General features: G+C 41.7%; 1 protein-coding gene across 7 annotated transcripts in view; it reads left to right on the top strand.

The window, feature by feature from the left end:
- Positions 1-21,995, top strand: part of AKT1 (AKT serine/threonine kinase 1) — a 76,931-nt gene that overhangs the window by 23,453 nt on the left and 31,483 nt on the right. For 6 of the 7 annotated variants that reach the window (XM_054826082.1, XM_054826083.1, XM_054826080.1 and 3 more), the window contains one exon: positions 15,934-16,062. In XM_054826082.1, coding sequence (XP_054682057.1) covers positions 15,934-16,062 — 129 coding nt within the window. Of the gene's footprint in view, positions 1-15,930; positions 16,063-21,446; positions 21,503-21,995 lie in introns of those variants that run through there. The other variant, XM_054826085.1, reaches the window with a different exon arrangement.

Raw genomic sequence — 21,995 nt, 5'->3', positions numbered from 1 at the left:
TTGCATAGGCATTCCCTATTCCTTGTTGCCCGTGTTGGTCAAACTGAAAGCAGAGCATCTAGGAGCTGAAGAGATGGCAGGTGTATTAGAGCACCATCCTGGAACTGAGAATCGAAGCCAGTCCTCCCCCTGCTCTGCCACAAACTTCCTCCTATATGATCATCTCGGATAAGGTTATTTTTATCTCTCTGTGCCCCAGTTCCCTATCTGTAAAATGGTGATAACAGCACTTCCCTACTTCACAGGGATGTTGTGAGGACAAACGCAGCTCAGGCTGTGGGGCTCTTGGATACTGTGGTAACTGGGGGCACAGATGGAAGAAGGGAAATGTTCTGCATAAAAGCTTTCTGTTCTTTAAGCCCAGTGGTAGGTTACAGATCTGATGTGAGTGTGGTTTCCACTGAAGTCACTGGTGCCATGGTATCCAGTGGTGCCATGTCTTTTCCCTGAATGTTTCCTTGCTTGACCACTGTGTACATACCAGCAAAGCACTTCACGTCCTTGCTAAATGCTATTGTTTGCATCCTTGGCTGCAGGCTCTGAGAGCTCAAGAGCCTGGGTGAGACTTCCTACTCATGTGTTTGCTGGCGTGGGCTGCTTGCAGTGACTGAATGGAGTACGCGCTTCTGGCAACAGCCACCCAGTGCATTTCACAGACTCACTCAGACCCTAGAAGGAGGTAAAAATATGTATGAATGGATTTGCACTTATGAAATTCAAAATACTGTAGCAGTTACTCTGAGCAAGCCATAGACTGCAGTCTGACCAGAAGAAAGCAATTGTCCTTGACATAAATGGTTAAATTTCATAGAAACCACATCCTTTGTGTTGTCACTGACAACATAACATTCCTTAACGTTTGATTTCAAGCAGTGCTTTATTACCCAGCTGTACATGCAAACATACTTTCTTCAGAAGAATTTCTGTCCAAAGACACCACAGAAGAGTACAAACCTCTTTCCGTTTTAACATGGACCTCATAGTGCTTATTTATATATAGTACAAGCAGGTAAGAGACAGGAAATCTATCTGCTTAACATTTACATTGTCACATGTCCAAAGGGAAGGCTATGGTGAGTTGAATATTTGTTCAATCAAATCTCACTCATGCAAATTGAAGTGTGGTTTTGGGGAGCTTTTTGGGTCAGGAGGTAGGAGTGTACTTCATTTAGTGCTTGCTCCTTGAAACATGCGGCTCATGTCATCTTCCTTGTTCACCTGCTTTGCTAAATTCTATATTTAGTTGTCTCTGCCCATCCACTTGAACAGGACAAAAATAACTTCAGTGTAATCCATCCTCTCTGTCCTTTCCTCTCCACCCCTTCCCTCCCCTTTCCTTTCCTGCTGCTGGGTTTAGGGCATTCATCTGTTTGGGAAGTGGTGGATTTCTTGTTTGTTTTGCTTTGTTTCCTTACCAGAAGGGTTGGGGGGCAGGAGGAAACATTTATACCCTGCAATAAAATTGTTGTGAAGAGTATGCAAAGTGTCAGAAACACTTCCTCCTCCCTTAGAACATTTGCTGAGGGGTCAGAGTGTGTGCAGAGTGTGTGGAGGGAGGTGGAGCAGAGAGGTTGGGAAATGACTTGCATGTGGCATACATCTGTCTGACAAAAAGCCAACCATGCCAGGGGATAAATGGACAAACAAATAGTGTTTCAGTTCTCAACTCGGAGGTTGAACCTAAAGTTTGCGCAGGAGCAGCTCTTCAGATAAGTTTCCAATGGACCTTGACTCCTGTTGTGCAAACATGTAGTAGCTGGCACAGAGGAGACTGTCCTCTAAATTCCTGCTGGGGAGAGGATCTACGCATAGGCTGTGCTTTACCCGGCTTCTCCTGTGTTCCACGATGGGCATATATGTATATGTAGAGAGAGGAAGTCATAAAGTCTGCCACATATCAACACTGGCCAAAACCCCCAGAAGTATTTAAGCACATAACACCTTGTCTTTAGCATGAATTAAGCACCAAATTAATTAAGCACTTCTGTTAATCTAGCTGTGGGTGTTGACTGTTTTTATCTGTGAATTAGATGAAGAATGTCCACTGAACTTACCAAAACATTTGCTGCCTGTGTTATCTGAAATATTATTGTCTTCTACTATTAAGCTGATAGGGATTTGAGGGAAACTGTGTTGTTTTGGTGAAACTGCTTTGAGATACAGCCTGCCAAGTTCTTGTATCTTGAGCTGAGTGTTGGGTATGTTGTCGTTCCTGACAGACACATTGTCTGGAGATGCAGGCAGAGTGTTTGTTCCCACTAAAAAAAATTCACTTTCTGTAATTCAGTGGTTTTTAGGTTGTATTAAAGGTGGTGATGAGGAACAGAAAGATGGAGGGGAAAAAACCCTTAGTTGATGCCTAACAGAATTCAAATTGTTTCTTGTTGAAATTTTTCATTTGGTATCTGCTTTTCAAAAGAAAGTGAGATTTTTTTTTTTTTTTGGCCTCCTTTTGCATTTGTAGAATTACTGTAGGACAGGAGGAAGAAAGAATTGTTTTTGAAAACTGCTCATCATTTTAAAGATTAAAATTCTCCTTTCTTCCTCCTCGTTTGCCTGTGTGCTGATGAAAGTCCGAGCCCTATGGCAGTGGCAGGGCAGCAGCGCTGCCCTGTTTTGACTTGCAGCACCCTGGGTGACAGAGGTGTGGAGGACACCACATCATGTAGGTACTTCTGAGACGTGGAGGGTGTTGGGCAGCACAATGGAACCGCCAACCAAACCTGGCTTTCACTTAGGAGCCTAAATCCCAGTTTGAACCCTGAGGCGATGAATTTTGTAACAGCCTTCCTTGGCATGTCAGGTCTGTGGGGTGGCATCCCACTGCCTTGGCCCTCATGATCTGTCCTGCTTTTGAAGCAAAGGGCGCTTTAGTTTTTAGGAACGTTAATTCCTTACTTTGCAAGCACAAATACGCACTCTGGGTGTTTGAAAAGGAGCGGGCCTCGAATTGAGAGTGCAGTTCTTATGCTTCCAGGCGTAGTGTAATCCTGTTAGTAGTCTGGGTTGCTGCGATGGTACGGGACAAGCCAGGCTGCCTCACAGGCATCTGCTTCTCTGCCTATTGAGTCAAGTCAATATCCTCAAAACTGTAATTTTCACTGTAATGATGGATTACGCTTGTCACAGTTTACAGAATTTTGTCTTGTGTGTTTAATAAAAGAGAAGTCCAATACATCTGAACTAAAGCTCAGTGTATGCAAGACAAACTACGCTTTAATTTTACAATTGTCTGATGGGACTTTGCGATTTATTTGTTGTTACTTCCTTAATGATGTTGCAGTCAGAGGCACTGTTTTGCTAAATGTTGTGTAAAAAGTAAATTGTAGCACAGCAGATGTTGGTATTTGGATGGATGTCGGTGCAATGGGGGGACAGCAACAGTCATCTCTGTCAGCTGTCTTCAGGCTCGGCAGGCCTGCTGCGTGGTTACTTTGGTGTGTAAAAACAGCTCGTTTTGCAACTGGGAAGTTTGGCATTACATTTGGCACAGAGCCACGTAACTGGGTTAACACAAGTGTTTATCCAGCGATTTTCTCAAAATTGGTAACTTGGAGAAAATGTTTATTAAACTTCAGTACAAAGGAAGGGGGGAAACGCGGCTGGATCTCTTCTTTTTTAAAAGGCATCAATGTTTGTAATGCTGAAAACCTTTTTTATTATTATTTTTATTTCCTCCACTGCTGTCTGTCTTTTGCTGTTTTATCATCAACCTTTTTGCAGCTGTTTATAATTTCCTTTTTAAAGATGAAAACAGGGAAGCATACCTGACGAAATGCCAAGTGTATAGTGTCATAACTACCTTTCTCTCCATCCTGTGTGCTGTCATGAATTAGGTGCAAAGAATTGAGGACTGCAAATGAAGGTATTTAATTACAGCCCCCTTTGCCGCCCCCCTTTTGTAGGAGTTCCAACTAGAGCATGGAACGGGAGCCCCAGTCTGCAGAGCAGCTGATTTTTGTATGATAAATTACTGTAGATTTTACCTTTGGGTTAAGTACAAGAATCCCTGCAGGCCATCAAGAATTTTTCATAGAACTCCTGTCAGTATTGGAGATATTTCTTTGTGGAAATAGCAATTTGAACTGCATTTTTTATAAGGAGGAGCAGAGGAAAGCAGTGGTTTTGAGAAGCAGCAGCAGTTTCAATCAGATTTTATGCCTGAAGTTGGGAACCTTTCCATTTAAGGTTCATTGGGAAACTCTATCATAATGGAGACTCTTAGTTTGGATTAATTTTTCTAATCCATTTTAATCTTGTATTGTCCCTGTGACTAAGTAACTAAAAGTCTTCATTGCTTAAAAAGGCTCCCATTTCTTTTGCAAAAGGGAAGATGATTAAAGTAGGAATTAGATTCTCTGGTGAAGGCAAGAAAAGTATGTAAAAAGAGAAAAAAAAAAAAAGTATTTTCAAACCAATGACAGTGACCAGTAGTGAACTTGTGCTTAGATAATTTTGTAGATGAACTGCAATTTTATCACCAAGTATAGTATCAGGATGGTAATTTTCATGTGGGTCCTTTGTTCTCTCTTGGGTTTTTGTTTTGTTTTTTAAAAGGAGGGGATGTTACCTGTACCTTCCAAGTTCTGTACCCAAGTGTGGCTTTGTTTAGAAAACCGTAATTTGCAAGAATGTCTGCCCACTACAAAGATGCATTTAATGTGCTGTGGATAAATGAAAATTACAGATTAGCCACTGCAAGTGAGCAGCGACTGATTTTAGGGAACTTTTTTTTTGTCTCTTGGCTTGATACCGAAACTGTAATCCTGATCTTGAAATGGTTTTCTCGCAGTACAGAGGTGGAGAGGGGAATAAATGCAATAAAGCATTAATTTGGGAATAATCTAAACTTTACAGCTTCCCCAGACCAGAGGGTGGGCTGAGCATCGTGGCCAGCCTGACCTCTGGAAGATTTCCCTGTGAGGTTGGCTCTGCCTGTGCTTGCTGTGAAGGAGCAGGGGCAGTGCAGCAATCTTGTGTGCTCACGGCCAGGCTCTGCCTTAGGTCTGCTTAACGTACGTACATGTGTGTGTATTTAAAAGATGTAGCTTTGCTATTGTCATGGTTGGGTTTGGCCATGTTTCAAGAACAAGGTCCTGAATGGGGAGCAATACTCTCTCCCCATGGGCTGGGCACAACCTGCCCTTCCAGCTGCCTCCCTTGCAGCTGGAACGGGACCAGGACTGGTACTGGTGATGGCCACAGGCACAGCTGGCCTGGCCTGGGGTGTGAGGGTCAGGCTGCCACCTCTCCCTGTCCTGCCTGTGCCTTCTCCCCTGCCCAGCAGAGACCCAGCGCCAGGAACACCCCATCTTGTCCCTTTGTCAGCATCCTCCTCTCTGATGCAGCAGACTCCAACCAGAGTTGAGATACCCACATCTTGGCTCATCACTACCACACTCTTCTCCCTCCACATGGTGCCTCTGTCCTCCCTCTTTCTCCTCCTGCTCCCCTCCCACCATGCTGGCAACAGCAGCAGGGTTTTCAGGTTGGCCTTGCTTGGCTAGACCCCTGGGGTGGCAGAGGAGCCCCTAGCAGCTGTCACCCGAGCAGATAGCATCAGATCAGGGACCAGTGCTGTAACCAGAGCATGCACTAAGCGCTAAACGACAAAGGAAGACTTGCACACAGGGTTTTCTGTACATGTGCATGTACCTTCCTTTGCAGAAGTCCCTGAGGCACGAACATGGCCCCAGATGACCTTCTGCAGGAATGTTACCCCAGGTGGCCTGTAGGTTTTTTCTCCTTTTTTTTTTTTTTTTTAAATATTGTATGAACAAAACAAAGCAAAAAAACTCCTCATATGAGTTTAAAGATTGATTTATGGCTTTCTGGAGTTCTCACGCTTAAAAGTGTGAGAATCTGACTCTATTGTAGTGTTGCAAGTTCTACAAACCTGAAGGGTAGCTGTAACTCGGGCAGGCAAGGAATGTGTTTTGGTGTTTATTTTGTTTCTGTTCTTTGGGAGCATGCTAGTAAGAGTGGGAAAATGAACTACAGAGAGCGGACTGTGTTCAGTTTAGGGTTCAGGTGATAAAGGGGATGCGCGTGGCGAGGAGCAGTCGTGGCGTGGCGAGGAGCAGTCGCGTGGTGTGCTGTGCTTGGAAAATCGGGTGCGGAGGAAAGTTGGGGCTGATGCAGAAGTCCCTGACCTCTGAAAATCCAGTGGGGCAAGTGCCAGGTTTGATGCCCATGGAAACTGGTGTGAGTTTAGGGCTGGCTGGGATTAGGGGGTGATGTTTGATTTTTCCCCTGGGAACAGAAGCAATTTTAAAAGGAGACTGGAATTTTTGCTGTGACTTTCCAAAGCAACAGTATAGAGCACTGCAGGCTGGACAGTGTAATTCAAGCTCCCATCTTCGTGTGCCCATCTGCTTTTTGCTTCTGTGTGGTGTATACCTTTCATTTTATTCAGCTGGGTCATTATTTAATTCCTCCTTGTGCAAGAAACAGATTTTTGTGTGACTGACTGGAATGTATCTCTCCTGGGGCTTGGAGCTGTTAGGGAGAGGTATGATGAGCTTACTATAATAGATGACTTTGTGATTCAAAAAAATAATAGTCACAATTATATGTATGTGTTTTTAGTAGTACATACACATATTTCAATATTACAGGGCTAAATTGTGGTACCACTAAAATCCAGCAAGAATTTTGCTGTTTGATTATATTGAGACTCGATATTTTTACTGTCTATTGTAAAAATAAATTAATTTTAATAGTGTTTAAGGTGACAGAAGTGTGTCTAGCTGAGCCTGTGACCCTGTTGAGGCAACACCGTGGATTGTGCTCCGCTTTACAGTGACAGCACACCTCAGTCCAAGGCACAAAAATCCTTGGCAAGGTTTCTTATGCCTGCGTTACTTGGCTAAGCTTAGCACTAGAGCTACTGTGGCTGTTTGCTCTCACGTTACCCAGTGGTGAAGTTGCTTTAATAATTTCTCAGTATGCAATTAGGTTACTTTGCAAAATTCCTCTGAACTGAGGCAGGCACTCCTGTTATCTGGAGGAGACTTTCATTGCTGAGTATGGGGTAGTGACTCAGTAAAAGTTATCTGTGGAATACTAAATTTGGAGGCGTAACCAGGAGGTTGCCATGATAACAAATATTAGAACTTGCTTTCTGGGAAGTGCTTGTAATTTTTCCATTGATGGCCATTAAATGGCTCAAGATAAATGAAACTTTTTATTAGAACTAACATGGTCTCCGTGTGCTCCTCCAGGGTTTTGCAGACTTGCCAGTGATGAAATGAAGAAGGGAAATCCAAATTAACCCCAGCCATATAAACAGCACACCCCTTTTTTAATATTGCTTCTTATTTTTGCTATTGAAATATTTGCTTAACTTGGCTTATTTGCCTCTTTCTATGAAATATTTACTCAGTAACTGTTTGTATAAACATGTTTAAAATTCTGCATTGATTTTTTTTTTCTTGGCACTTTAAAAAAATTTCCTGATGCACAGCATGGTCACACAATTACTGGTAGAGCTTTTATTGTAAGTGGCCTAAAACAACTCTGTGTATTTATGTTGAAAATTAGGACTCAAACCCTGAAGCTAAAGGATAACAATACAATCTGTTAATTTCTTACCCTCCATAAATTGCTTATTTATAAAAGTCCATGTTCTGCAGCTTAGTTTTTACAAACAGAGCTTTTTCCCCATTTCAAACTGCCTCTGAAGTTGGTCCATATCATCTGTTTCAGAAAAGCTGCTGTTTCCATAAATCTCCCCTAATGTCCCTTACCCTTTTTTTTCCCACCATTTCTCTACTATTTCTCAAGATTTTGATTTGCTTTGTGAATGACACAATGATCTAGTAATAGGAGCCTAGAAAAGCGAGCCAGGGACTCGTGAATCCTTGCCGCGGCCGTTTTGTGCGTGGCTGCGTCCTGCTTTTTCCCTCCTCTGCTCTCGCTTTCCCGTGTGTGCGCCCACCCCCAAATTAGCAGCTCGCCTCTTGGTTTCACCAACGCTGGGATTTTAACGGGGAGATTCTGCTGAGTAGTTTTCAGATTTAATGTTCACAAAGCAAATAAAATCATCATAAAATCACTCTCGCCTGAGTCTTTGGCTCTCCTAATCTTTTTTTAATGGGACAGAGTAGGGGAAGGGACCTAGAATCAATTTTTATTCAATTAATGATGCTTTTCCTGAATATCCTGTATGTGTAGGCAGCCCTAGGAATACAAGCTAAAACTGTGCTTTTGGACTGACTTTGTTTAATCTCTGGAGGAGTTTTTGTTTGTGTGCATTTCTTTGCTTTGTCCCCTCTTGTACTATCTGTCAGTCTCTAGACAGGATTTACTGAAGAACAAAACTGGGTATGTCATATTCAAATAAGGCATGTGTTCAGATAAGTGCAGGAGTCACGGCTGAGGATGCTTATGCTAAGAGGTAAATAATTAAATCAACTTTTAGATGATGCCTAGAAAAGCCCTTCCCTGTTCAGATACACCAGGGTGTGGTGTGTTTGGTGTTTTTGGTTTGGTTTTTTTTTCTTTGTATTTTTAGTAGAGATCATAAAATCTTTGGAGGATTAAGTCACACCCTTTATATAAATACATGCAGTGTATTTAAGAACCTGATTTGCAGAAATACTGATTATATTAACTTCAGATTGAGCTCGAGGAATAGTTGTAGGTACCTCCCTCCTCTAAGGGAAGATATTTAAAAAGTTGCAGAGGTTTATTAGCTTAAGTGCCTTGTTAGCTGCTTGTGCTATTTTCCATCATAGTGTCAAGGTAAAAATTACTTGGGGAGAAATAATTGTTCCAAGCATGCTTAATTCAGTTCAGTGAATCTGACACCTCCTCTGTCACTTTTATTTATTTATAAAAAGGAGAGTTGGGCACCCCTCAAAAGCAGAGGAATATGTGATGGCACGTTCTGTCACAGGAACATTTTATTTTGTTAAAATGCTGTAGCTGCTTGCGAGCATATTACAGAAAAGATTTCTCTAATTGTGTTGGACACCTTGTGGTAGTTTTTTGCTCCCACCATGAGGTAGTGGAGATGCAATTCACTCTGACATTGTTTTCAGTGTAGCTTAAGAAATCGCTTTATACTTTTTTGTAATTTATGTAGCTATCCTTAAAACTGCTGGTTTTAATGAAACTTCATTTACATCTTCTCCCACTGGAGACAGCTGTAGGTTAGGACTAGCCTGACTAAGCTGTGCCAAAGGTAGGAGTAAGGAGTTTTTTACATGCTGATTAATTCTCTTTCACTCCTTTGGGAATATCTGGTATTGCTTAAATTGATTGCTGTAAGCAATATGGCAACATTTTTGACCTTCTAAACTGAAATTCAGCAAAAAAAAAAAAAGGAAAGATAAATCTCTGTGTTTCAGTTTTACATAACCATACAGTTGAAATACAGTGATAAAAAATACAGAGGTGTCGTCTCTGTAGTGGTGGTGTTGGCTGGTGATCTCAAACCCTTTGACAGAAATGGAATCGGAGAATGTGGTAGTTATCCATCCTCTCCATGGAAAAAGTACTGGGTGAGAATCTATTTTTCCCCCTAATCTGACCTTTGATCTCTCCCGTGGCCTAGCTTTGTGAATCAGAGCACCCATTCCTTGGCTTCCTTAGGTGTTTTCCATCTGGACTGTTGTGTAACTGAAGACAAAGGTAGCTTCCAATACGCTTATTTTTCTACACAGCACGCCCATAGAGCTTTGTGGGAAGCGCTAAGCCAAGGCTGTTGTTTTCTGAAGTTAATGTACAGATGTGGGGTGCCAGGTGACCAGCAATAGTCCTCGCGGGGCTCCCTTTGTCCCTGGAAGCCAGACCGTTCATCCACCCCCCTTCTCCCCACCTCCAGCTCCCCTCTTCCTTCCCTCCCTCCCCAAATTCCCCCAAGATATGATAATGAAGCAGGTGCCCTGTATTGCAGCTTTGTGTGAGCGTGAGAAACGGCAGTAGGTTCAGAAAAGCCAGAGCCAAGCTGGAGGAGGAGGAGGCATTTCTTCTTAACCTGTTGGCAGTCATGTCAGTCACGGCCGTGCGGGCTGCCGGCTCACCGCACGACCGTCCAGCTGCCCCATGGAGAATAAAGCGGGGAGCGGATTTGCTGTGCCCCGAATTAGCCCATCGCGACTGTGGGACCCCGAGTTAGGGCCGTGAAAGACGTGGAGGAGCCAGGCTGCGAGTTAGGGAGCGGCGGCCGGGCGCAGGCGGGCTGCGGGCTGACCTCCCCACCGGGGAGCGGCCCCGACGGCAGGCCCGGCCGCCTCATTGAGATTCAGGGCACAGGCAGCGTCTCCGCAGCTGTACGCTGGAGGCGGCGGCCGAGGAGGCATCCAGAGAGGGGCCAAAAAAAAAAATCATCAAAGAACCGGCCCCCTTTGCTGCGCCTCTGAATAGGCAGACAAACTAGAGGTTCTCTGCTCTCCATGAGCGTGTTGGGAAAGACATTAGCATAGCCTCTTTTTTTTTCCCCCCTCTTTTTCTTTTCCCAAGCTACCGAAAACCTGGCACTGTGTTTAAATATCTTGTTTTGACAGTTTGTTGAGGGAAGGGAAGAGTGCTGCACCAGCATGGTGGGTGTCTGTGCAGCTATTTTTTAAAAAAAAATACATATTTGAACTGAGAGTTTTCATTCAGGTCACCCTAGACTTGTTTAATTGTTTGGTGTCAAGTCATTAAGATCCAGAATTAGCTCGCTGAGTTTGGAAAGGGCTTGCTTCCGAGTGCTTTAGAAATGCAAAGACGAGTTTTCAAGCCCTGCTTTCTTTTTCCAAATCTGTTTTGATTTCAGCTGGTTTTGAAGTGAGTGGATGCATACCCTATTTACTCTAACAGCAGAAACTAACTGTAAATCCTGGTCCCGCTCTTCAGTGCACATGAGACGGCAGCTTCTGATAGCTTCATGTCTTTAAGGAAGCTGGCATCTGTTTCATCGAAACCTCATTAGGCCGACAGGATGCAGACCACTTCTCGCTGCCATTGAAGTCTCAGAAATGAGTCATTCCTCCTTTGACCGGTGGCACATTAGCGCTGCGATTGGCATAACTTTCGTGTTTCCCTTGGACAATTCAGGGCTGTATGTCTTTGGAGCATGTGGGAATGTAGAGAAGGCTTGTGTCACTCAAAAGCTCGGATATTTTGAGTATTAACCATAATTGTAATTAATGGTACTACTTCTGATGCTCAGAGCAGAAAGTTTAATGCATTATTTATCCATAGATTTGTGGTAGCCGCTTGAGTGCGTTTCGTATAGGTGAGACCTTGTCAGTCGGTGCTCCTGGGCTTGTTCTGGTTACTTTTGGGCATAAGAAAGTTACGATGCTTTTGTAAATATGGAGGATATCATTGGATGCTGACTTGGTTAACCTAATGATTTTTTAATTTTTTTTCCAAAGCATTGGTATGTATGAGTTGATTAAAAAAATAAAGCAGAGGCTTCTTAAATATAGTCTGTTCTGAATTAAAGGGTGTGGTGTTGGCTTTGAATGAGCTTGATGCAGCAACAAGCATGCAGCAGTTGGTAAATAAAGATGGATTTTCTTTTGTTCTGCTGGTGCTTGCTGCTCATTATTCTCCACTTACCCCGTGAGCTTCCCAGGGAGTGGCAGCTGTTTCTGATGTTAGACACTCTATCAGTGGTAGACAGCTCCAGATTCGGTGAGATACTGTTGTGGGGAGGAGAGGAAAATAACCTAACCCTGCATTATTGTAAATCCTCAGTAGAATTAACTTTTCATGAACCAGAAGAGTTTTGTGTTTAACTTTTTCTGAAATATTCAGGCATAAGCGTGCTTTGCAGTACATGTTACTGTGAAAAAGCTTTTCTGGCATGAGATGGATTTACATTCTAAGTGTGTGTTAAGTATTTTAATGTGCAGTGTGTGGGGGCAGACACAAGGCAATAAAGGGAAATCGGTCTATAACAATCTTCATGTGTATTTCCAGATATATACAGTTTGGGAATCTTTGCAATTTGGAAATTGCTTGGAGTAAACAGAATGGTACATAAAGATTTTAAATAATAAAGCTAGCAAGCTACAGAGGAGTCTATTTGGTTCCAGGATTTTATATGTAGGATTTATAACCCATGCTTTTGCTTTCCTGTCTCTGCAGTGTTAGCATTCTGTTACTGAAAACAAAGAAGGCTCTGCCAGGGCATTACACAAGCAATGAATCACAGAGGAAAAAATGTTTTGCTTTGTAAATTGTTCACTTTTCCATGGTGGATCATTATTATTATTTTTTTTTTTTTTAGTGGTGTCTGATAGAATTTGCCACACGTGCTTGCATTTACCGTACTCAGTACAATTCTTCTAGTGTGACTACATAGCTACTAATATTAGTGACTTCAAGTAACTTCTCTTGCTTATGATTCTTAAAACTGCAATAGGAACAAAAAACACAGGGCAAAAAATGAAACAGCTCAGTTCACTCTTCAGGCATGATAGCTTACTGAGTATATCAGAGGAAGGAAACGGTGTTAATGTTTTTCAGTCAGCTTTGTCCCAGCGGTTCCACATAATTATTTTTTGTCTGTATTGACAAACTCCTTTTCTGCCTAAAATACTCAGATTTACTGTCGAGATCAATGTGGTCCTCCTCGCAGGTTGTAGGAAGTTCATAGTGTTTTAGCTAATGATAAAAAATATAAGCTTGTTTCTTAAGAATATGTACATTTTCTTGATGACTGCGTTGGTGAATCTGTGTTTCAGAACCTCTGTAGAGGAACGATAGTTTGCTCAGGCTTGAATGTAAAATTATACTTACAGAGTAACCGATTGGGAAGTCACACGCCAGGCAATATCTTGCCACTTTGCTGCAAGATGCAGAAGTATAACCTCAGTGTGTTATATAATAAAATTTATACCACAGATGCTGCAGTGTGCCTCATACTGTCCTTGGCAAGAGCAATAATCAATAATATGTATGCTTGCCATATTACAGGATTCATTATGCTCCAGACACGTAGAAAAAGAAGTTTAAAATCATGTTACTTATTTGCAAATTAAAAAGGTGGATCAGGAACCAGAATCAGCTAAAGCAAAGGACAAGGGAAGGTCCAAGAAGAATGGTCCTTGCAAAATGCCTGGCAGTAATGAAATCCTTGATTTTTTTTTTCACACAGAAAGAAAGAAGAAAGAGTGAGTCTGGAGGAGGATACTATATATGTATGGAATACACCATTTTAAAGACTGTGTGATTAATCCTGTTAGATGATATGTTTCTAACAGAGAAACAGATCGGTGGAATAAAGCTGTAAGGAAGTATGAGAGCCAAACATAAGCATCTAATCTAAGAAGAGTCTCTTGTGACAGTACAGTGTAATTTTGTGTAAAATTATGCATAGTTCACTGAAAATAACCAGATAATAATTTCAGAATCTGCAAAAAATAAGTATCTCCTCTGTAAATACCAATGGGGAAGACGTGTAGCATATATTGGGGAGTAAGGGAAGTGGAAACTCACTGTCTTGCTCCTCTTCAGATGTTTTTCATCCTGTCCAATCTGGATTTAGTCCTAAATGAAGGTATGATAAAGGGGTATGAGGTGGTTCCTAGGTCTCCCAAGTTTGCTTTATGCAAGAGAAGAAAATACCAACAAATCAGATATGTAACAGCACATTCCAAAATCGTGATAGTCCAGGCAGCTGCCTGCCTGACCTGCTTACCTGGCAAACCTCTCAGCAAGAGCTGGGCTGAGCACGCCATGTATCTTCTTGTTCCTGTAGTCACATCTGTGGTGTAATAGTAATGAGATTGGAGTAATCTCACTGATCTGGGCTGAGTTGGACTGGCAATTTAAATGTGAAAGGCTTCATAATCTCCTACTGATCCCAGAAAGTTTTTAGCGTTTAATTAAGGTCAGAATGAAAAAGACAACAACAAAACCTTCTGCATTTACTGCCTTGCTTATAAATGTTAAGCCATGACAGCTATAGGAGACGTCTTCTGAAATTCCTAAAGTGATGATGACATTTTTGTAGACCCCTTATAGGTTAGTATAACACTTGAGGCTGTAGCAGACGTCTCTAAAAGGAAGACTGAGAAGGTTTGTGCTCATTCCTTTTCCTCTTATCTTTCTTGCCTCACGCCCTGTTTCATCAGTGCAAATGGATGTTTTCTGCAGACATGGCTGCTGTTGGAAAGGTAGCTCTGTGACTTTCTCCTTTGGCTCAGTAACTTAAGTTTTTTGCTTTAGATTAGAAAATTAAAAGCTTGATGAGAGCTGAACAGGTGAAAGCAGTAGCTAGGGGTGCGCACACCCATGGCCACATGGCATGGGAGTTGGTGTTGCTCGTGTTTCTCTGTGCGGGAGAGAAAAGTAAGAGTCTGAATGGAAAAGAAATGACACAGCTGGTGCCCAAAGCAGGTTGAAACTGCACCGCAGAAGGAGAGGAGGTCTGTGGGGAGAGGAAGGAGGCAAAGCAGCTGCAGGGGAGTTGCTGGGGCAGGGTGCACGTCGCTGGAAGTGAAATTACTGGCGGAGGAGAGCTGAGCAGCAGGAAAAGAGGTGTGAGTGGAGCCTGGGAGAAGAGGAGAGCAGCAGAAGGTTGCCAGAGCCAATAAATAAATCTGGGGAGCCTTTTCTTCTTGCTGTTCTCAGTGGCAGTTTGAAGAGCTCGCCAGCAGATGAAGCCGTAGGCACTGGGTACCAGCCACTGCAGGGGCAGCATCACAGGGTGCGCAGGTGTGCTCTTGCTGTGGCAGACCTGAAAGAAGCTTGGCTCCTAGTCTGCTCCCTCATCCTCGCCCTGATGTTGAACAAACAAGTGAGAAACCATACTGGAGGGAGGAGGGGATAGCTGCTGCCCAGCTGTGGGTGCTCTGTAGTGACCACTTCTTTTTTTTAATTTTTTTAAATCAGTTGTTCGGGTGAGCAGAGTTCAAAAAGTGTGGCTGGTGTCCTGATTTGCATAGCACCTTGAGTGAGTCTTTTCTGATTCAGCCGAATAGAAACATTGCTGCAGGACCTTGTAGGACCTAGATGGTCAGCTTGACCCCATGTAAAGTTCTTTGAGGTTCTAGAGAGACCGCCCGAGAAGATGACTTCATGGACAATGAGCAAAGGGGGAAACTGAGGCACATTGACAAATTCCCCCAGAAGAGCCACAGGTGGAACCCTTGTCTTCCTTCTCTGAAGCCCAGCTGAGTAAATCCAGTAAATAACTGAGGTTTTGATCAACTTTTTTCTTTTTATTCCTCTGCTGGACATTTTCAACGTGGCTATGACACAGTCATGCAACTGTCACCTCTGCAGGTTACTCAGATGAGCAGTAACGTGGTGTGAGCAAGGGATCTTTTCTCTGACAAAGGAAGGTGGAATATCTTTCAGACTAGATGTTTGTTTTCTTCTTTGTGGTGGCTATACATCATTCAGTGTTTTCCCCATCATATTGTGATATATCATCTCGTGTTTCACGCTTGAGATGTTGTGAGAGGAGTGAGTGATGTTATGTAACTTAAGCAGAGAATTATCTTCTTATGTTCTAAAAGTGACTGTTGGTTTGATAAAGCAGTTGACTAATTAGTAAATTACCCATTGTTGTTTAAAATACTTGCGCTGCAAAATGTAAATGAAAAAAATTTCTCCACTTGTCAGTATGAAAAATGACAATAGCAAAAATAATACATAGGACATCTGCTCTGATTTTTTTAAAATTTAAAATGCATTTAGGGCAGATGTTGCAGAATTTGAATGGAAATCGGGGTAGATGGAAGAACAAAACATAGCTGTTTACCTTTTATGAAGTCCCATTTTTATGGTTAACATCACTAACAATATCTGACTCAGTGCCTGTGTTTTTCCACTGTTTGTATCAGAATGAACTCAATGTTCTTAAAACTCCTGCTATGTCAGGATGACATATAGTTTCAGTATTTAAAAAGAAAAATTGTTGGTGGGTCAGTATTTTGGGGTGTTTTCTGATAATCTGTCCCTTTGCCCATCTTTTCTTTCCAGGAGAGTACATAAAAACATGGAGGCCACGGTATTTTCTTCTAAAGAACGATGGCACGTTCATTGGCTACAAGGAGCGACCGCAGGATGTCGACCAGCGGGAATCACCTTTAAATAACTTCTCAGTAGCTCGTAAGTGTCTTTACATTGCTCCCTCGTCCACTTTGGAGGTTGATGTCTTCTTGTAGTCATAGTGCCAGTGAACTGCATCAGTAACATTCAAATCTGCCCAGAGCGATGTATCTAAACACTAAATGTGTTTATTTGAGATGACCTCCCCCTGCAGCCCCGGGTTGTTCAGGAATGACTGTGATGTGGAGGTTTGATGCTCTGCTGGTTTTTTGCAGTTTTCTTCTAACGTACCATTTCTGGTTATAGAATAAAATGGGTTAAGTTGTTAATATTTTGTATGTCTTGTTATTCAGCAAGTTGCTTTAAAGTGAAAATTAACTCAGACTCACGTCTCAGTACTTGGCAGGTAGGCACAGCCGAAGCGTTTCAGCCTGTTCTGCCATCAAATCTGGATTCAAGTGGCATTGGCATAGGTCAAAGTTATTTGACTGTTAGCGTAAGAGAACGTGGAGCAAGCACTGCTTTTAATGAAAGGTGCTCAATTTTTCTTAGTTTTGAACACAAAACCATATTTCTTCTATTAGAGCCAACAAAAAGGTTTGGAAATAATAATAATATCTCCTAACCTCTGCACTGCCCTATGCAAACATTTCCTACTTTGCTCAGGTGCTGCAGCACAGGATGTGATAGAAGAATCTGAAGATAATTTCCTTTTCTCACTCATGTTTTTAACCTTTCGCTGTATACTTCCAGCCTTTATTTTCTCCTGTTCTTAATCTTTCCTGTCTCATGATCTGCCTGTGTCTCATTCCACCACTTAAAAATAGATCATTGTGGCACCTGTTATTAACAACGATCCGTTCCATGTTCCTGGTGACTAGTGGAAGTGAAGTTCCGCAGAGAGAAGGGTAGGGGCTTTTTGTCTTTGTTACAGAGTAGCTTGAAATATGTGGGGTTCGTCTTTGTAGTTGACCTTTAAGCAGACAGACATTTTGGAACACACTGGGCCTGGAAGAGGGCTGGGCAGCACTAGGATTTAATGCAAATGTTCGTTTGGGTTTTTTCCCCCCCGCTGGTAGCAACATATACCTGTTCTGACTGATGATGGGAATAAATAATAGACGTGCTGTTGCCTGGTGCCTCTGTGCAGGATGCCAAGAGTGTTTTGGGGTTTTTTGTCTCGTTTTAGAGAGAGAATTGTCATAGTGTTTTCGTTTTGGTAATGACATGGTACTTTCCTCTTTAGACTGGTATTTCCTTATGGATCAAGAAGGTAAAGAAAAGCAGCAGAAAGCCATTAATTCATAAATTAATTCAGTACTTGGTCTGTAGCCAGAGGCTTTTAACAAATGCACTTTTTGCAGGACTCTTCCATCCTGTTGCTGCCAACTGCATTACTTACAATAATTATTTACTGCAGCTCAGTGCTAGGGAGTAAAAAAGGATTTGTCCGTTGCCTTCTCTTTGTCCAGGTTGCCTTCAAAAAGGGTTAACTTAAATCAGTTTTCACAACAGGAATATGGTGCATTTTTTTGGCAGATTGAGCCCATCAGCCTTGGCATTTATAGATAAACAAGTTTGTTACCATGGTATCGGAGCATTGTCGAAAAAGATGTGACACATGCCTATGGAGCAAGGTGTAGCCCCCGAAAGAGGGATTGTGGAGAGGGTGGTGGATGGAAGGATGTTCTTGCCTGGTGAACCAGTGGCAGGTTGGGAAGGCATTGGTGATTATGGGGAGGCCTCCTTGTGAGGAGTCATTATTGTGGTTTTGGGCTCACTGAAGCAGCTGTTGCCCCACCAGGATTTAATTTCTCATGTAGGCACTGGCATGCAGTGCTGCCAGCACCTGATGTGTGGTTCCCTTCTGGGTACCCTTCACACTTGTATCGTTTGGATGTGTTTTGCACCACAAGTTTTCTCTTTGAACCTGCTTGCTTGGTATTTTCATTTGGGTTAGCTTGTCGAGTTAGCATGAGTGAATTCAAGCTGCCTCTGGAGGATGGCTCTGGCCAGAGTGCAGCCTCGTGCTGCAGAGGCAGCCTGCAGAAGCCTCCTGCCAGTGAAAAGTGGGGGGAATTTAGCTTAAATGTTTTGTAAAATTTCATCTTTTTTTTTTTTTCCTTTCTCCTTTTTCCTTCCAAGAGACCATGATAGCCCTGACTTTTTTGTTAATTAGTGAACTAGATTTTTTTAATGAGATGGCAGGCTGTCTCTGTCAGTCTGTTCTTTGGAAGTGGTCCCATGTTTCTGATTAAAATCTTTACCCTCTTCTGCTGTAAAATAATGTAGGCTTTTTTATCTTTGCAAGTAAAAGGTTTTTTTTCATGACTAGGGGACTCTTCTTACTTGTAGTGTGAAATTCCTATTAGGTGATTTTGGTCAACCCATGAGAGGTAGGAAATATTCTATTGAATCAAATCAATGATGATTTGTCTTTTCCCTTAACAGGTATGAAGAAAGTATTAGCAATAAATACCGAGTGTGCTTTCCATGTGCATGACAGTCTCTTCTTTCTCCTACACAAGCCTTTTCCTTTCAGTCTGTGAGGGTTTTGATCATACATCTGTGATAACTTGTTTATAGGGCCCCTCCATGGGTAAAGAGAGACTCACAAGTACCTTTTACTCCACCTAATTTTCCATTTAAAATAGCTGTGTGTCTATGTTTGTAATTTAATGATATGTTTAAGGAGTTTATTTTCCCTGAAAGTTACATATTGGTGAATTATTTTAAAAACAACCAACCAACCAACCAAAGCAAAACTTCTGAAAGGTGGTGGATGAGCATTTAACTGTGATTTTTGAGCCATATTTGTGTTCATGTTCTGTATTTCACCACTTGTAAGATATAGAAGGAATAAAAAAGCCTGTACCTAAGTAGTTCTGCTCCAGAGAGCCTGCAGATAAATAACCAATAGAGCCTGTGTTGTAAATCTGCAAGATAAGTAGCCTTCATACTGATTGTAATCTCGGATTATCATGTACGTCTGCCGATTAGGTTATAAGCCTTTAAAACCATATAGCTGAGGAGAGCAGTATATTGTGAAAAAAACACATGGAGAGAGAGGCTATTCCTGTTAGAAAGAAGGGATTATTTCTCTGACTGTCAAAAAGGAGAGCAGACTGTGGTGGTTTTGTGTACAGCTGAAAACATAATTGCTCAACAGTATGAGCGCTCCTTTTGGGACAGGACTGCGTGTCTGCAGTCAGGCATTTATCATGGGACACAGGGTGGCCAGATAGTGGAGAGATTTTCTGTGTCTGCTGTTACTAGGGGCCACCTTATCCAGGTCTGTACCTCAGGGCTCCCAGCTCCTCACTTTCACCCTGCTGAACTGTGTGGGGGCAAATCTGTCCGATGGAGCTAGCAGAAGAGGAGCACTTCAACATAATATTCCTGTTTGCCGTTCCAAAGTTTTATTTACTTATCATTCTTCTTGCCTGATTTACCTTTTTTTTCTTTCTTTTTTTTCCCCCATCCTCTTCCTTAAAGAAACTAAAGCAGGAATGGGATGGATTCTTCCTTCACATTATTGTTTTAAAGTGTGATGTCATTATATAGGGAGCAGAGTTTGACACTTTCATCGCAAGTAATCTGCCTTTTAGCTTAAGTGCTGGGGAAGCAAATATTGTGACATTTTAGAAAGTCACTGGGATAATACTAAGTGTCTTTCAAATACAAAATGGTAATTTACATTTGAATGCCTTGGTGTCTATTCCTGTTAGGAACAATTTCTCTGTCCTACTTACTTTAAAAGACCAAATGCCAGGAAAGAATCAAGAGGTTCTTTAGAGCAATTTAAATCATTTTTAACAGGCTGCTGTTTATAGTACTTACTTTGTTGCAAATGGGGAGTACTTTTGTTGGCCATTTTGACAGAAAAAACTGTCTCTAAAGTGAGTAAGTGACCCTCGGCCATATTTGAAATGTGAATGTTTTTATAGCAGAACCCCCAAACATGCCATGAATCAGACCTCATATTATACAGCATCTGTATCTGTGCTCTGCTGTAGTGGTGCATGTTGCAGTACATGATTATAGAAGGCAAGTTTGGTGCTTCTGTAGCTTGCCAACTACAGTAAAGAGCAGAGTTGGGTTTAAAAGTAAGAAAAAACGTGCTGCTTCATCGTTCTGTTGATAAAAATCCATGTGATTGTCGTATATGGAGACAACTAAGTGGTAGCATCAAACTTTACGAAACCTATGTGGTACAGCACTTTGGCAAAGCAATTTAAAAATAAAGCCTTCTGTATTTCTTGATATGTGCTGTTATGATTGAGCAGGGTAATTAGACAGCATATTGTTCACTAAACAAAACACTTCTATGTGACATACTTGAATTATAGTGGTTATTAACTGACAAATCTCTATTATTCATCTTGCTGTATGCCTTAAAGATTGCTGGATCAGCAAGCTTAACAAATATCAATGGACAGTGCTGATTTAGGGGAAAAGTGGTGATGTTTAATTGGTCCGTTTCTATGACAGAAAATGCCTTGAATGGTTTATTATGCTGAAATTAAATGGTTAAAGTTTAGAGTTCATGGCTAGTTTAAATATCTGTGCTGCTACTTTGGAATACTTAATCTGAGGCACTAAATGTGAATCTAAGGACTATTTTAAAGAAGTAAGCAAAATCCTTTAGGGTAGTTGGTCATCATGTTGCGCTTCTGGATAAGTAGAGGAGAACAGCTCTGGATTTGCACGAGGTTAGGAACAGCCTGGTTTTTTTCTTTGAGTCTTCAGCCAAATTCAGTATCTGTTAGGGCTGTGTTGTGCAAGTTCATAGAGGACAACCCCAGCCTTCATCTAATGCGCGTTAAGCAGGCAAAAATGGGAGACAGGACAAACAAACAGCAAAAACCAGAAGAGCAGCTGAGCTAAGGTGGACAATCCGGGAGCAGGAATGAGATCCCTTGAGTTGAGTATATCAGAACTGGGCTTCCTGGGCTGTGCCATCTCATGCAGTTCAGCCTTAACTGCCATTCTGCAAAAGAGGATGGAGGTAGCTGGAAGGCTAAATACGGCGCTCGGGAAGCACGGCTGTGTCACCCTGTGGAAGTTCTTTAATCTCAGTGAATGAAGGAGTGCTGTTTATCACACTAAAACCTTTTCATGACTCATTAATAAACTTTCTCTTATCCAATTGCAGTGCTTTAGTAGGATGCAGTATAACCTCAGTGTGCTATTAAAGAAAAATTAGATTTTCTTGTCATGAAAAATGCAAAGTTACTCATTGAAAAGCTTATAATTCCAGTAGCAAATGAGGCATGAAATATATTGCCAAAAATACGGCGCCCAAAAACACTGGCGGTAAATATTTTATCTTGGTGCTAATTAAGAGCTTGAATTTAAAACTGAGCCTTCTAAATTTTCACAATAATAAAATCAACCTAGCGATACCAGTGTAGCCTTAGTAACGTGCACTGTTATTCTGGCAGGATTCTGTCCTCGACTTGCACATTGCTGATGGTGGAGGATGTTCATAGCTCTAGCAGTAAGCAGAAATTTCTTCTTGTCTTCATAGTGCCTTTTTATTTACTTGGAAGTTGATTTAGAACCTGAAGACCAAACAATAGCAAGCTTGTGGTTTCATTAACTGCAAGGAAAATAGTTTAATTTAAGAAAAAAATCCCCTCCAATTATATCTTTTTTTTTTTTCTCCCCTGCTCACTTGGTTTCTTAATTTGACTTTCCTTTAACAGGAGCTGTTTAATTAGCATTAGATTTTCTATTATAATATAAATCTGCAAAATGTAGTGTTTTGGCTTCTGTTGTTATTTCATTGATTTTCTTCTGGTTTTCAGCTCCCCTCTTTTAGTATATGTAGTGTACCTTTAATTAGGTGCATTTTCAGGCCCAAATTTGAATGATAAACACTTATAACAGCCTACGAAGCTTAAAATAGTGGGTGTGATTTTAAAAAATAAAAATAAAAATTAATGCTCAACTCTTGAGAGAGAGCATTTTTATGAAGAAAATGATGATTT

The sequence above is a fragment of the Grus americana genome, chromosome 5 (assembly GCF_028858705.1).
Source record: "Grus americana isolate bGruAme1 chromosome 5, bGruAme1.mat, whole genome shotgun sequence".
Classification (NCBI taxonomy): Eukaryota; Metazoa; Chordata; class Aves; order Gruiformes; family Gruidae; genus Grus; species Grus americana.
The sequence above is the reverse complement of the archived record's forward strand: the minus strand, read 5'-3'. Positions and strand labels throughout refer to the sequence as shown.